The sequence below is a fragment of the Mustela nivalis genome, assembly GCF_964662115.1.
Source record: "Mustela nivalis genome assembly, chromosome: 4".
Taxonomy (NCBI): Eukaryota; Metazoa; Chordata; class Mammalia; order Carnivora; family Mustelidae; genus Mustela; species Mustela nivalis.
The window spans coordinates 95,882,794-95,898,342 of record NC_139023.1 but is presented as its reverse complement, the minus strand read 5'-3'; the positions used below and the strand labels follow the sequence as shown (position 1 = coordinate 95,898,342).

General features: G+C 47.8%; 1 protein-coding gene across 1 annotated transcript; it reads right to left on the bottom strand.

Moving 5' to 3' along the window:
• Positions 1-8,819: 8,819 nt before the first annotated feature.
• On the bottom strand, positions 8,820-11,410 carry NEUROG2 (neurogenin 2). Its single transcript, XM_082727462.1, has 2 exons — positions 11,028-11,410; positions 8,820-10,651 (listed from the first exon to the last, which is right to left on the bottom strand). The coding sequence occupies exon 2, from the start codon at positions 10,648-10,650 to the stop codon at positions 9,832-9,834; it is 819 nt and encodes a 272-aa protein (XP_082583588.1). The 5' UTR covers position 10,651; positions 11,028-11,410; the 3' UTR covers positions 8,820-9,831.
• Positions 11,411-15,549: the final 4,139 nt, after the last annotated feature.

Here is a 15,549-nt window from a genome sequence, read left to right as displayed (position 1 = left end):
GGGTACAATAGGATCAAAAGACGTTATCACAGTGAGTTTTATCTGTAGCGTCCCAGGAATCACTCTACTTTTCAAAGGAACCTCCAGAACTTATCAAACCACCCGAATCATATTCGGATAGAATGAGACAAAAACATAATCACCTTCAGGGCTCTCTCAAGAATAGGTGGCTTCATTCAAGAGGGGCAGTTACCCCGTTAATGGGTACCCTCTTGCAAAATTGCCCTCAATCAGCCAACATTACACAAAGGAGAGTACAGCTCCATATCATTAATTATTTCCCACAACATAGCAGAAAAGGCAGGTGTGGTAAATGATAGAACTTTATACAATGTTCACTTTTACATCAGGAATGTGGAAAAAGAAAATTAAAGTTTATTAAAATGAGATAGAGAAAAGTGGGGTCGGGGACAATACATGCTTCAAAAATGAAAATAGCTTTTATTACATAGGTATGTCGAGTAGTCAGATTCATGGAAAGAGAAAGAATAAGTGGTTGTCAGAGTAAGGAAAATGGGAAGTTGTTGTTTATTGGCAACAGAGTTTCAGTTTTGCAAAATGAGAAGTTCTGGAGGGTACTTGCACAACCATGTGAATATACATGAAACTATTAGACTGTACACTTACAAAATGGTTAAGGTGATTTTAAAAACCACTTTTAAGCTGCAGAGTTCAAGAAATGAAAACTTTTCTGCATGACCCAAAATTAAAATTAAAATGGCTTTTATAAGAAAATCTTCAGGGTGCCTGGGTGGCTTAGCAGGTTAAGCGTCTGCTTTCAGCTCAAGTCCTAATCTCAGGGTCCTGGGCCTAATCAGGTCCTTGCTTGGTGGGGAGTCTGCTGCTCCCTCTCCCTCCGCAGCTCCCCCGATTGTGCTCTCTCTCTCTCTCAAATAAATAAATAAAATCTTTAAAATAGTGGTGCCTGTGTGACTCTGTTGTTAAGCAGGTGCCTTGGCTCATGTCATGATCCCAGGATCCTGGGATCAAGCCCTGCATCAGGCTCTCTGCTCAGCGGGAAGCCTGCTTCTCCCTCTCCCACTTCCCCCTGCTTGTGTTCCCTCTTTCACTATGTCTCTCCCTGTCAAATAAATAAATAAAATCCTTTCTTAAAAAAACCTTTAAAATAAGAAAAAAAAATCTTCAAATTTTTCAGAGATAAGCCACCAAATTTTAGTTAGCTAAAAGCATTTTTCTTGCTACAAATAAATTATACAGGTCTCAAATAAACATACACCCATTTTAATCAGAGTGGGCTGTTACAATACAATAATAACCACCAAGTCCTGGTGGCATTTATTTACTTATCTATCTATCTATTTATTTATTTTTAATGTATATTTATTTGAGAGAGAGAGAGCAGGTGTGCAGGGGGAGGGAGAAGCAGAGGGAGGGAGAGCTCCTGAAGCAGGCTCCCTGCCCAGCATGGAGACCACGATGGTGCTCCATCAGAGCTCTGAGCTGAAGTCAAGAGTCAGATGCCAAACTGAGCCACCCAGAAGCCTCTCCTAGTGGCTTTTAACTCACAAGTTTTCCTCCCTCACTCAATACCCACTGTGACTTCAGGTGACTCTTGAGGACCACTGTTCTTTATATGGTCACTCAAAGCTGAACCAGCTTTAATATTTTGTCCTCACCATCTCAAAAGAAGAGGAAGATGGGGGGGGGGGGGGGATGTGAGGGTACAGCCAGCCGTAAAAGGCCTGAGCATGCCCAGTAGGGCTAGAGCATCAGTTAACAGTAGGGCTTGGACATCAGTTACTGGTGGAGAGTAGGCACATCCTCCACGATGTCTGACATCAGTGTTTTGTCAGATGAAAGGAAATGAAATAACAGGCTTTAAATAAGAGTTGCAGAGTAGTGTGAAGATAGTACCACTGAAACTGTGTTTCCTAGAACAGGCAGGAATAGTGGCCAGTGTATGCCAGAGGCACTGTCAGGACAAAAATAATTCTCCTCAAACAATGATACAATGTTGAAGGGTGCAGCTGGGAATGTTATAGTTTCTGTGAGAAGCAGTGAGGATGCTCTGTGGAATAATCCTTAGCTGCCTTGTTTAATGTTGCTTTGAGACTCCTAATCCCTTCAAACATACTACCGAAATTTCTAAAATTAAAAAAAAAAAAAAATCTAGGATGCCTGGGTGGCTCAGTCGGTTAAGCGGCTGCCTTCAGCTTGGGTCGTGATCCCAGTGTCCTGGGATCCAATCCCGCATCAGGATCCTTGCTAGGCAGGGAGCCTGCTTCTCCCTCTGCCTGTGCTCTCTCTCTCTCTGACAAGTAAGTAAATAAAATCTAAAAAAAAAAAAAAAAAAAGAAAAAAGAAAAAAATCTAAAATTCAAAACAGTATTGTGAATACCAAAAAGTTGAGAAGCCTAATATTTATGAACAATTTCCTTCTAGTCCCCTACAAGGGGTCTTATAATATCACTTAATTTGCAGGGGTAGAAAAAGGGAGCCCTTGAAGAAAATTGAATTCTGGTCTCTTTTAGGTAGAAAGATACAGAAGCAGCAATTACCTAGAGAGCTATACCCAGCAGGTTCCACCCTAGAGGTTTGCTCCAGCCTGTTTTGTAATGTCTTATCATCATTATCATCTTACACGTGTTACGGAAGACGTGAGTGTCCAAGACATTCAGAGCAATGTGAAGGTGTGGAGGGAACCACTGGCTAGGCCTGCATCAGGTCAGTTTCATCTGCTATTGTTCAGAAGACTTTGACTTTGAAAAAGCTCTGGGAAGTCTAGAAATCTCTCCCCAGTATAGGAGAGCAGAATAGTCTACATTTCTAGAACAGTTTTACTCAAGTAGAACTGAATGAAGCCTTTTTAAAATTATTTGATCACACACACACACAAAAAGCAAAAACAAAAACCACCTCATTTTTTACTGAACTCTTTCTGAACTTCCCAAACTTAAGACATTGTTGGATGGACTCTTCAGTTCCCCTGAAAAGGATAGGAATTTCTTTTGCAAATGCCAACAAGAGCTCAAGTAAAGGCTTGCCTGTGCACATATCCACTGCATTGGACATGGTGACTCATTTTCTTCCAACTCAAGAGAAACACTAGGTATGAACTCAGGGCATCAGGATGTTTTACTGCTCCACCAGCAAAATCATGTCTTCCTCCTTGTCTATTTCCAAGTTCCTGCATGGCAGTTTGAGAGTTAAAGAAAATAAAATTTGTTTGATTTTTTAAAAATTTCTTTGATCATGTTCTAGGCACTGTGATATGAAAAGAAGAATGAATGCATTAATACCATACTTATCTAAAGTTATGGCTAGACTTTCCTCCACATAGTTTCAAAGGTATGTTCAAGGTTTTAGCAGCATTTGATTTCTTTTCTGAAATTATCTGGAAAGCAAGTCAAGAAAAAAATGAACCATATCCTCACACTCGATGAGTTTCCTTGTATTTGTTTGGATGTGGTGTTTCAGTAGATACAAAAGGTTGAAAAACACAAAATCAAATTCAAGTTATACCCAGAATCCCTCATTTTTAATTATTCAGTGCATACCAAGATTTATGTATTACAGAGAGAAAGCAACAGCAAGCCTGTGGGGTTACTCTTTTGTCACACTGGCACTAGTTGGGTTTCTTTCTGCTTTTCTTAGACCAAGGAGGCAATAAACCCCCTTGAGAGTCATAGAACTGCCCGCAGAGCCCTGACCATGGGGAGAAGCTTTTATGCCAAAATACAATGCACAAAGGGATCATAAACACGTTTGAAAAGGAAGATGACCTCTTTGTCACAAGGAATTAGGCTTTATTGCAAGCTGCTGCCATGGAAACCAGCCTGAGTCCTCTCTGCTTCTGTTGAAGGTTCCAGTTTCCATTTTACATGGACTCCAGCACTTTCACTTCATTGTTTCTAGATCAAATAAAATAGGTGAAAGTTTTGATTCTTTACTCCAGGGTTGAACATCTCCAGGTATGCCTCCAGGCACTGGAGTGAAGAGAAAGGAGAGAAGTTGATGATGGAATCATCAGAAAGAAAGGAGAGATGAAGAAAGATGTTGGTGACCCTGCCTGCTCTGTATTCAACGTGATCAGAGAAGAAATACACTCGTTTCTGAATTTTTGAAACCCGGGTTACAGTCCAAACGGCCTCCCTCGGAGATGGGTCCTTGAAATAAATTTAACGTTTTGTATCTTGATTTCCTACATCCCTGGAATTCAATGTACACCTCTATCTACAGACGGTACCATCTAACGTGAATCTAAAGCACTTTCCCCAAAGTCCAATCAAAGTTAAAAGTATGCTTCTTTGGGCAGGAACCTTACTTAGATCCTAAGTCCTTTTCTTTCTTAAGTAATACGATTTTTGTTTCGTGAGAATCTTGACATGAAATCCTAATGCTTACACAGTTACAGTCTTGAAAACTAAAAGGGAAAAATAAGTAAAAAGAGAATTTATGATGAGCTAACCACCGATGAAGCTCTGCGTCCAAAAGCTTGTAGAACACCTGAAAAATGGCGGAGTCAGCTCGGTGAGAGGCGGGGGCTAAAGAGGGAGAGGAAAGCTCTGCAGATCCCACTTTCCCGCCTGCATTCCCCACCCCCACCCCTGCTAGATTCCAGCGCTCAGATCCCAGGAGGTTGAGCGTCTCTCCCGCAGGTGAGACCTACCCAGGCTGGAGCACAGGGAGCCCGGGCCTTTCACCGGGTGTTCCTAGTCAATAATCCAAGTTGACTTTCCCCTCTTTGCGCTTTGAGCTGCTGGAGAAGGCGGGTGAGAGCGAAGGCAGACAGGAGCACTCCCATCGCCCTCCCTCCTCCTCCAGCCCTGGCACCAAGGGGAGGGGTGGTGGGGGGAGTTGTAGTTTGTTGTAGTGCACACACCATCAGGACCCTTTCCCACTCCATCCTCCCAACTCACGCCACCTTGCAGGGAAATAATAGCTTCGGCCGCACCGGCTTTCCCGTTCTGCTTTCCGGACGACTGAATTTCTTTGCTCCTCTCTCCCATCGGGGACCATCTGAAACTTCCCCCAAGTTTCGTTCCCAGGAGACCCCCTCGGATTCGATTCGGGGACTAAAGAGCAAACTCACTTCAGCGTCCTCCGTAAGAGGAGCTCATCCAAGCTGGATAAACCAAACTGAAAAAAGAAAACCGTGGAAGTGGGGTGGGGGAGTGCAAGAGAACCCCTCCTGCAGTCCTCGCTCCTCCCTACCCGGGCGGACCTTGCGGGTGCCCACTGCGTGCCACGTGGGGGCGGCCCTAAGGAAGGTGCATCCCCCCAACACACACCCCCAAAGGCTTTGAGGAAAAACTGCCGAGAACAATGAACCCTAAAGGACAGGGAGAAGTAGGGGGGGGGGTGTGAGAACCCTCGGTTTTCACTCCCCATTTTTTGACATTCCTTAGGTTTCATCATTAAAATGGATCCTTTAAAAAAAGAGCTTAACGCTGCGGTTCCGACAATTTGCCCCACACACTGTTAGCGAAGTGAAAGATCTGGATCGAGCTTTGTTGCTTCGCTACCAATAGTAGACTCGGGGAGACCAAGCCTCCGAATTCTGGCCACATCAAAGCAGTGATTATGCAAATACCCCCCTTTTTTAAGGAATAAAATGGAAGGGGAATTATTTATCACACAATGAACCCCCTGCCAGGGAGGGAAACAATAGATCAGACCAGATAGCCCTTCTAGCCCCAGGCTGGGGGAGCGGGAAGGGGGAGTGCCGGAGCCCTCACGTTTTATTGGTCTAACCTAATTTCACTAATTCTCTTTTCACACATTTTCTTTTGCAGATTCGGAGGCCAGGACTTTCACGCTCCCGGGAGCGCCCTGCATCGGTTCGATTCAAGGGCTGCCTGCTTTATTTAATTAATACATTCAAAGCTCGCCTGGGAGCCCTAGTGCCGAGGGGGTGCGAGGGGCGGGGGAAGGCCGAGCACGAGGAGGAGGCGCTTTTAACGGGTTCCAGGTGTCGGTGCCCAGAAGTCACAACCTGCCCAAGGCTGTGCAATGCAGGGGGTGCACCAGGCGAACTGCAAGCGGAGGGCGAGGCGGGTGGGGGGCTCACAGCTCCCAGCCTCTCCGGCAGGTCTGGCCTGCCTCAGCCAGGAGCCACTGCCCCCTGGACCCGCTGGTGTGCGCAGCTACAGCGAGCCTCGGGCCCAGATGTCCTTCATGCGTAATCGGGCTAAACTCAGGGAAGGACCGACTGGACCCTCGCTTTCTGCGGGACAAGGCCGCCTGCTGCCCTCGCCTCAGCCCGGCCTGCAAGGCTCGGCCCGGGAGGGCGCCCACCCGACCCCTGCTCAGGTGCAGCCGGACTTCGGGCTCCTCAACCCTGCTCCCCACTACCGCCTCCGCTGAGCCTGGGCCAGGGTCCCGCGGTGGGCCCAGCAGTTAACAGACCGTCTCTCTGCTGCTTTTTTTCCTCCTTGTTGGCCCTCAGCTGGATTTATTTAAAATCTGGTGAAGGAAAAATTAGTCCGGTAACAAGGCCTGGGGCAGTTCAGAACAAATAAATCAACCAGTGCGGGAACCCTGACGGCGTCGAAGCGAAGTTTCCAAAGAGGACAGGACAGACCGTCGCACCTCTCAGCCCTTAGGTAAACACGCGCAGCGCACTCGCAGGCACTGGAAAGATCTAGCAACTCTGGCGGTGTGGGGCTGTCATTGGAAGAACGTCTCCTTGGCCTTGTTTGAAACGTTCGCCACCAGAGAGCAACCAGAGAGGGAATGGCTGCTGTCGTGGTCACAACGTGGACAGGAAATGGAAAAAATACAAGAGCGACTCTAATCCCCACTGCAGAAGCAGCGGCCTCAACCCTGTAATTCTCATTCTTACAGAGGAGGGGAAAGGACGGCTGGGCCTCCGCCCACGGGCTGTGGAAGCTGCTGCGCGACATCCAGCGAGAAATGAGGCAGAAAGATCATCCGTAACCGCGAAAAGAGATTGGGCGCCGTCGAAAATCATTGCACCGATTTAGTGTAAAATAAGGTCTGCTCTACAGGAGGAAGGGAGAGCCTGAGTATAGGTTACAAATGGTAGACGGAATTCCCTCCGTGTATGACATGCTGTGGATGTGTGTGGGGACCCACAAGCTCCTGCTAAACGTGTCTCGGGTCCTGTGTACGGGTGGCTGCTCGATTCAGCTAAATAGAGGGCTCAGTTGTTCGCTGTACTGCGCTTACTCAAAGCTGCGGTTACTGGACTGTCTCGCCATCCATGCCTCTCCAACTAAACAATTAGGGTCACCCGTTTACGGGATCACCCCACCAATTGAGGTTTTCCATAGTCTTGGGAGCCTAACTGCCCCCTGAGGGTTTGTCTCTACGGACCTGTGTCATGACATGTTTCTTTGGCAAATTTCCAAAAGAAGCACCATATATCGTCATAAGCATCATCACTAGAACAATTATTTGGTATTAAAACTCATGTTTTAAAACTACCCTACTAAAATTGTCTTACTTCCTGGCTTAGCTTTTTAAATATTAGAAACATAAATGTGAATATAAAAGATATAGCATTGCCTTCTCATATCACATCATGAAGTGAGGCTAGGAATAATAAGATCTTTAAATTAGAAGAGTTTTCCAACAAGTCTCTTTTATATCCAGCTATAAAATCAAGACAAAGCAAACCCTTGGCTTGGTTCTTCCTTTGATTTAAAAAAAAATGGTTATTCATATATTTAACACTTAAAATTTTGTACTTGGATAAAGAGGAGGAGTGGTTTCAGATAGTTATCTCAGGAGAAATTATCATTGCTTAATGCAGAGGAGTGGAAGATTTAGCCCAAACCAGAAGCAAATATGAAGTTCATGGCGGTGTGGGGGTGGGGGGGGGGCTGCAGGGAGGCATGAGCAACCAACATTTCTTTGCTAAGCTGATTTTTTTTTTTTTTAAAGCTTGTGTCCTCCAGTGGACACCCTCCACCAAGGAAGGGGCTTAACCCTAGGATGTGATCAACCTTCACTTGGTCATCTTTGACCCACGGTGCTATTCATTTCTGCTTTGGAAAGTACAAGTTGTAGAGCTATGTGTTTGGGAAATTAGGAAACCATTTTTGCTTTCCCTCTGAAGAAGTTTTGACTATGTGATTATTTTAACAAAAATGGAAAGCTTAGCTATTTCCCACAGACACAATTTTATCCCAGCTCACTCTGAATATATTTTCTCCAGGAGTTTGCATTTAAAACCAACAAGTTTGTTAAAATGGCTAATACAAAATCAGCTTCCAATAATGAATGATAAATACATCATGGATGTTAGAGTTGGAAGGGACCTTGGAAATCACTGTCCAGTCCCTACAATTTACAGGTGATAATTGAAACTCAAAGTGTAAGAACACATTTCTACACATTCTAACAAGAAACTTCAGCTCCACTATTTTTTTTTTACATCAAAGTTTCTGAACTTTGGAACTTATCATGATTTAATTATCTTCTAACTCTATCCCTCTTTTTAACTGATCTTGTTCACTCTTAAAAATCAAGTTTTGTTTGTATGTAGTTAACTCTGATGTCAGTATTAGTGTCTCAAATATGACTCAGCTTCTTGTGATCTCTTAGATTTTATATGTCAGTGAAATTCTACACACAAACACTGATGAAAAATACAACTACTCTATCTCAATCTGCTACAAGGAGAATTTCAATTTCAGAAAAACACAACACATTCTTCTAAAAACCACAAAAGAAGGGAAAAGTTAGAATACAGCACACAAAAATTATGAAAATTATATATTTTATTTATAGTTTAATCACAAGAACAATTTTTGTTCAAGGTGTAAATACATACTAGAATAAACTCTGTAAAATATACAAAAAATACATACTTTTCCCATCAAATTTTTCTTTATAATAAATAGAAGGGAACACGTGTGTGGCTGATCCTGATAATGCTCCGTGTCTGCTCAGGTTTTCAGTCTGTTGATTTATTTTTAATCTCTTGAAAGAATGGGGGAGTTCCTTCTCCCCTAAAAGGTCGAGATAAATAATGCATGAAACAATCCTCCCTCCCGATTTTTCCCTCTTCCTCCACATTTTTCCTTTTGATAGAGAGTTCAGCCTAAATTTCCACGCTTGCATTCAATCATTACAAAGCCTACAAATTATACAATGACTTCTAACCTGGCCCTCTAACAAAACAACTTTTTTTCCCCTTATAAATCATAAGAGACAGATGGCAAAATGGAGAAGAAAAAGGAAAGAGAAGAACGTGACAATAGGCATTGTGACGAATCTGGGAAACAGAACAAAGTGCACATCAGAGAGGGTAAGTTTGGTTTGACAGGTGAAATTCCCACAGCCCGCAGACAGCTATGGGAATAAAGCAGATGCCAGCCATTGCAAATCTGTGGATAATATTATTACCGGTAAAATCATTCAGATGCTAAGATACATTTGTTTCTACTCGACATTAACATCTCTATGTAGAAGCAAAGGTGAAGAGATCAGAGGAACCAGTTGCATTCCCCCTGGGAGATTCACACGAACCGCTCCGAGTCCCTCTGGTGTTAGAGAGGGGGAGGAGCGTCAGTCCACTCCGCAAACTCTTTAGACATGCCACCTTCGTCGCTTTCCAGCATCTTTCTAGCCGTAGAAACGCCCCCCCCCCATTCTACCATCCTCTTTGACAATGAGCTCCATCACACCGTCAATAAATTAGAGACCATCTGAAGGAAGGAAACCCTTAGCCAAGGAATGCAGCAAACAACCCAGGACTCAGAATGCCTACATCTGCCCCGTAAAGTGAGATGGTTTCCAGGGCATATAGAAGTAGGGACAGGAGAGGGGGGGGGGGGAGGAGGGACAGGGACAAGAACGGGAACCTACTAAGGCCTGGCGCGGGTAGCAAGGAGGGTAGTTCTAGATACAGTCCCTGACTATGGGGAGGTGAGGTGCGTAGCGGTGCTTTTCGGGAGGTGCGGGCTGCCAATAGTCCATGTCAGAACCCGCCGGGCTGGCAGGAGATAAAGTGCAGCTGTAGGGCGAGGTGGAGTTGGAGGACGCCGAAGAGGACGGCGCTGGGCTGTTGGTGCAGCTCCAGGTGGAGGCAGGCGACGGGCTGTCTCCGCTGCTGCTCAGGGAGGCGCTAGCGCCTCCCGGGCTCAGCAACACAGTCTCGGAAAAGAGCGCCCCCGGCAGGCCTCCGCCGCCGCCCCCGCAGTGGTCTGCCAGGCGCAGGGTCTCGGTGAGCGCCCAGATGTAATTGTGGGCGAAGCGCAGGGTCTCGATCTTGGTGAGCTTAGCATCCTCGGGAAACGTGGGGAGGACCTCGCGCAGCGCGTCCAGCGCGGCATTGAGGTTGTGCATGCGGTTGCGCTCACGGTTGTTGGCCTTCAGTCTACGGGTCTTCTTGATGCGCTGCACCGTCTCGGCCGTCTTGGCGCCGCGGGAAACGGCTCGCGCCCTGGAGGGGCGCCGCTTGCACTCATGAACCAGACCCAGCAGCCGCGCGGGCCCGCAGCCCTCGGCTCCGGCCGGAGAGCCGCCCAGCCCACCCGACCCGACCTCCGCTCCGCGCGGCCGGCGCGCCCCGCCCGACGCGCCCAGCTCCTCCTCTTCCTCCTCGTCGGCGCTGGACGACAACGGGGTGAGGGCAGCAGAGGCGGGGGAGGCCGAGCCGAGCAGCACCAGCACGTCCTCTTCCTCCTTCAACTCCAAGGTCTCGGATTTGACAAACATTCTACCGAAGAGAGCGGGGAGGGAGAAAGAACCAAACGAGCTGTAAATACAGAGGCCGAGGCACGTTCTCTATGTCAGTGGGAAGTACTGCGCGCACCCGCGAGAACTGGTTCGGAACCGCGCCAAGGAAGAACGTAGTTAGGGAGGAAACCCCGCCAGTGCTCTCCAAACTCTTGAGAGCCCCTCGTTGTGATCCCGCCGCCAGCCAACCGCCCCCCCCCCCGCACTCGGCGGGCCGACCTCAGGGATGTGTAGAAGTCCGGAAAGGGACAGCGACCCCCGGGACATATTCTACGCGAGCAAAGGGCATTCGGACGTGGTGAAACCGGGTGCCGGAAACACCCGGGCAAGCTGGAAGCCACAGGGAGGATACTTACGTAGTTCGCTCCCTAAATGAGTTCAGGGTCGCTAGTACTTTGGTGTGTGCTGAAGCGATTCTCCGCGCCGCCGGGAGCGCAGCGCTGCGTCCTCCTCCTCGCTTGAAAACGGCGGCTCCGGTGCGGCTCCGCGGGGGACCGGTCCGACGGACGAGCTTGCCAAGAGCCCCGGCGGCCGCGGCGATCCGCCTGGGTCTCGTGTGTTGTGGTGGTGGTGCGTGTCTGTCTGTCAGTCAGTCCTCGGCCGTGCGGCTCCTGGCACGCGACTCCCGGGCACTCCAGTTAAAGCGAAGCTGCTTGTGGTTCAGTGGCTGCGTGTCTGGCACACGACTCTCCTTAAAACCCCTTATATACCACCAAGAAAACAATCAGATCTGCCCCCAGGGCCCCCAGCTCCCCCCCCAACCCCGGGCCGCCGCCTCCTCCTCCCCTTGTGGCGACCCCCCCCCCGTCTCCCCCGCTTTTCCCTCCCCCGGCTTATTCTTTTCATTGCATTATCATCATTCATTTCTTTCTCTTTCTTCACCCACTTCCCCCCCTCCCCGGCCCTGCCATCCATCCTCCTCCTCCCATCGCCCCCGCCTCTTTCCCCCCTTTATCTAATCAGCATAAAATGGTTCTAAAGCTCCTGTTGGAGCTCGAGGCTGCGGTCGGAGCGGCTGAAGCCGCGGTGGCGGCTTCAGCTCAAGCTGCGGCTGTTGTCGCCGCCGCTGCCCATTGTGATTGGTGGCTCGCGCTCGGCTGGAGCGTGCCGCTAATTTATTAATGAATGGAGGTCGCGAGGCGCAGCTGGCCAATCACTGCGCCCCGGACTCCGGGAGGCCTGCGAGCCACGCGCACCGGAGCCCGCTCCCTTTCAGCCGCTCATTAGGGGCCGGGGCGCCGGGGGCCGTTGGGGAGACCCAGGCTACCGCCCCCGCCCCCGTCCTTGCGACCGCACCCCCCACCCCCCACCCCCGCCCCGGCGCGCGCTCTCGCGCAGTACCCGGCGCCGCCCGGCCTTTCAGCTCCCGGACCTCGGGATCCGAGGAATTAGTTAATGGGGGTCAGAATGCCGGGGAAAGCAGCTACCTTCTGGTGCTGCCGGGTGCCTCTTGGCAAAGCCCCTTAGGAACTGTATCAAATAGGAAATGGTTTTAAAAACGCAGTCATTTTGTTAAGGGGGGAATATGCAGTAGGGATGGCGAGTTGTGGGCACGTGGTGGGCACGTAGGTTCCAGAGAGACTAGAGTGCGAGGGTGAAGGAAGAGGACGGTGGCGGGTTCATCGAGGGCGTCTCGTAGAAGGAGAGAGATCGAGTGTGGGAGCGGTTGATGGGCTTTAAGAGGACGTGAGAATAAAAGCGCTCACGTGTTAGAGCTGAAAGGACTCTCCTCATTTTACCTGTGACAAACTGGGTCTCCGGGAACTGACAGAGGTTTTGTTTGTTTTGTTTTGTTTTGGGGGGGTTAACCCCTGTTTACCGCAGGGCCAGACAACCAGGTGACTCCCCGCGATGGTGGCAGCGAGCGGAGTGGGAGGAGCGGCCGACCTGCCGCTCCCTCGGGCGCCTGGGCCGCGCTGACATTTCCGTGACCTCTGCTCCGCGCTTGGGGGCGTTGTAGGGACAGGGGGCCCGTCCTTCCCATACTCCCGGCTTTTCAACGGGAAAATAGAACTGACGGTGACTGGGCTTCGAAAGAAACTTGTTCTACATTGCTTGTCAGCCCTCCCTCTCTCCTCCTCCCTGCGCTCACGCCCACCCTCCTGTCGACGCAGCGGACTTTTCTTAGAGACCGAGCAGAGTCCTCAGAAGTGTGTGCTGGGCCGGGCAGTAGACTATGCTTGAGTAGTGGCGATGGATCTGGACTCTGGTCGATGGGAGAGGACTCCATTAAGATCCCTTTTGCAAATTAAGTTTAAGCAAGGAGCATTTGGAATGTTGGGCGTTGAAAAGTGGCGAGACAAAAAGATAATCGTCTGCGGGTCTCTGTCTCATTCGGTCTGTAGGAATTGGAAACAAGTTTATTTGAGAAAAGGGCATGATGAAAATGGTTGTCCGTGTTTTGGCATGGTTTTAATTTGTTTGATATTTTCTGCAGGGGTAACCAGGATTGGAAAGCACAAAGTAAAGAAAATGAAAATTAGAATCCTACGAAAGAGACTTTTGCCCAGCTCAGCTCTACAAACTCCAGACTTCCTTCTGTCTCAAAATGATTTTAAAACTGCCACGATTTTCACTTTCCTCACTCATATTTGTGTTTTGCCTCTCCCTCCTTTTGAAAAACAAGTTCCCTAAATTTAAAAGCATTATTTCCTCCAGGTTACCTCCTCCATGTTTTCCGAGGAGCTTGATTTCATTTGTGAGAAGTGTAAAAAATTATCAAGAAGGGAGAGACACGTTCAGTCTCCAACATACAGTATTTGCCTCTCTGGCACTTCTTTGGGTCTCTGGTTCTAAATCATGACCCTGCAGAATCAGAACTTCATGAAAGAGTTGGATCAAGCAGAAGATGTGTTCGTAGTAAAAATTACCAGAAGTGCCTAACGTGGTTGCATTTACACCTTAGCATTATTTCCCAGGTGATGCTCGCTGATCCCAAACAAACATGTAGATACTCTTCACAGTCCCCCTAAAAGAAAGCCTTCCAGACTGCAGTGGATGCCAATGTAACAGAAAACAAAGAAAGGTTTATTTTAGTATCAGTAGAAAGGTACCTCCTTGGACAGTTGTTTTAATATTTTAGTTTGGTTAGAAGTGCTGGTTTGATCTGATGAAAAGATATTAGGGGGAAAAACAGAATCAGAAACCAGTTAAGAAGAGGCTTAAAGGAAAGACTGATCAGTCTTGTATAACTGAACAGACACTGAGATCAAGCTGGGTCTAGTGCTTAGTGTGAGTGAAACACAATGGATTTCTTTAGTTGATTGTTAACAGCATTTGGGTGTATGACCCCCCAGTTTTTATGTTCTCCCACGATTTTATGTTTTTATGATGCACCAAAAGGGTACATGCTTTCTATTGTCAAAATCCAAACTTCCTATACTGTCTACGAGAAGTTGATAATGCATATTTAAGTGTGTCCTATGCAGATATTTAGAAAAATAAAATATTGTTAGGATAGATTTCACATTTATGATTACAGAAATTTCCTTCGAAAGGGAAAATTGTGCCAAGCAACTTAAGGTTGTACACATGTTCAAACACTGACATCAATCAACCTCTAATCCATGTAAATATAAAGATATCATGGGCATTACAGAATTTTATCTTTGAAATAAGGGCTTCTTTACTGTGCAAACTACAAGAGTTTCCAAAAAATTACCCTTTAGATCATCTTGGAATTCTAAGAATTTTGGTTGTATATTTGTATTATAGCTTTTGAGAGAAGCATTCAGTAATAGAACACTTCTGGAAAGATTTCTCACTATGAAGAATATTATTTTTAAAAAGAAAAGAAACAGCCCCAAGAACAGTCTAACAACGCTAGTGAAATTCAGAAGCCGGCTGTTCACACACAGTTGCAGAATTCTATTTGTTCAACATTTTGTTGGGTTTTGCTGAAAGAAAGAAATTTCCATTTGTACTCAGATTTGCGAGGACGTTACCAACGCGGAACATCCTTAGTTGGACTCTTCTAGCACTCTTTTAACTTAAATAAATTCAAGAGGCACTTGTGTGGTCTAAAAGATTGTCCAGATGAAACGAGGCTGAAATGTTATGCGAAGGGGGAGGGGAGAGCGTGAATAGCATCAGTGAGGTTGGTGACCGAGGGCCGCTCCTGTCCACTGCGTGAACTGTCCTGAAGGGTCAAACTGTTCATCTTCAGCCCTCTTTCAGTGTGCAATCCTACTTTAAGAGAACAAAAGCTCAAAGCAGGCAGTTATCAAGAAATGGGAGCACAATGATTTAAACTCATCCCTAAGCCTTCGAAAGAAAGGGGGTCGAATGCGTGTAGCCAGAGAAAAGTGAAGTAAGGGGAGGGGTGAAAGGGTGGAGATCTTTAGAAAGTCTTTGTTGCTTCTAAGAAGCTTGAACTTTAAGGCGACCCAAAAGCCCTAAAGTTTAGGGTAGGTGTTGCTGTGGGGCCATAGGCTACATCCCATCCACACTTCGACCTCCCAAGTGGGCAAAGAGGACAATTGGTCTCCTCCCCAAACTCTTGCTGCGGCAGGTGAATGGGGGTGAGGGGGGTGGCGAGGCCGCGGCGGGGCGGGGGGGGGGGGGGCGCTGTTACCAGAGAATGCAAGAGGGAAAGTTTGCCTGCGCAATGGGCCTGCCCCCAGTTCCCAGTAAATCACCCTGCTTGTAAGGAGAGGGTGCGTCTACTCTCTGCTTAAAGGACAGGATGACATGCCTGCCAAGAGGGGTTTGTACCCTGAGTCCCGACCCTCCGAGTGAGCTCTCAGAAAGGCGGAAAGATGGCGAGTACAAGTTAGCCAATCCTGAACATCCTTAGTTTTTCCCTGGGGGGCTACCAACGCAGTTTCCGGAGCCGGGGGAGCCGGACTGGGAGAGATTAGCTTTCCCCGCCGAGGACTC

Bases quoted from the DNA above. Each gene is read 5' to 3' on its own strand.
- NEUROG2 (XM_082727462.1), bottom strand. From the start codon at position 10,650: ATGTTTGTCAAATCCGAGACCTTGGAGTTGAAGGAGGAAGAGGACGTG.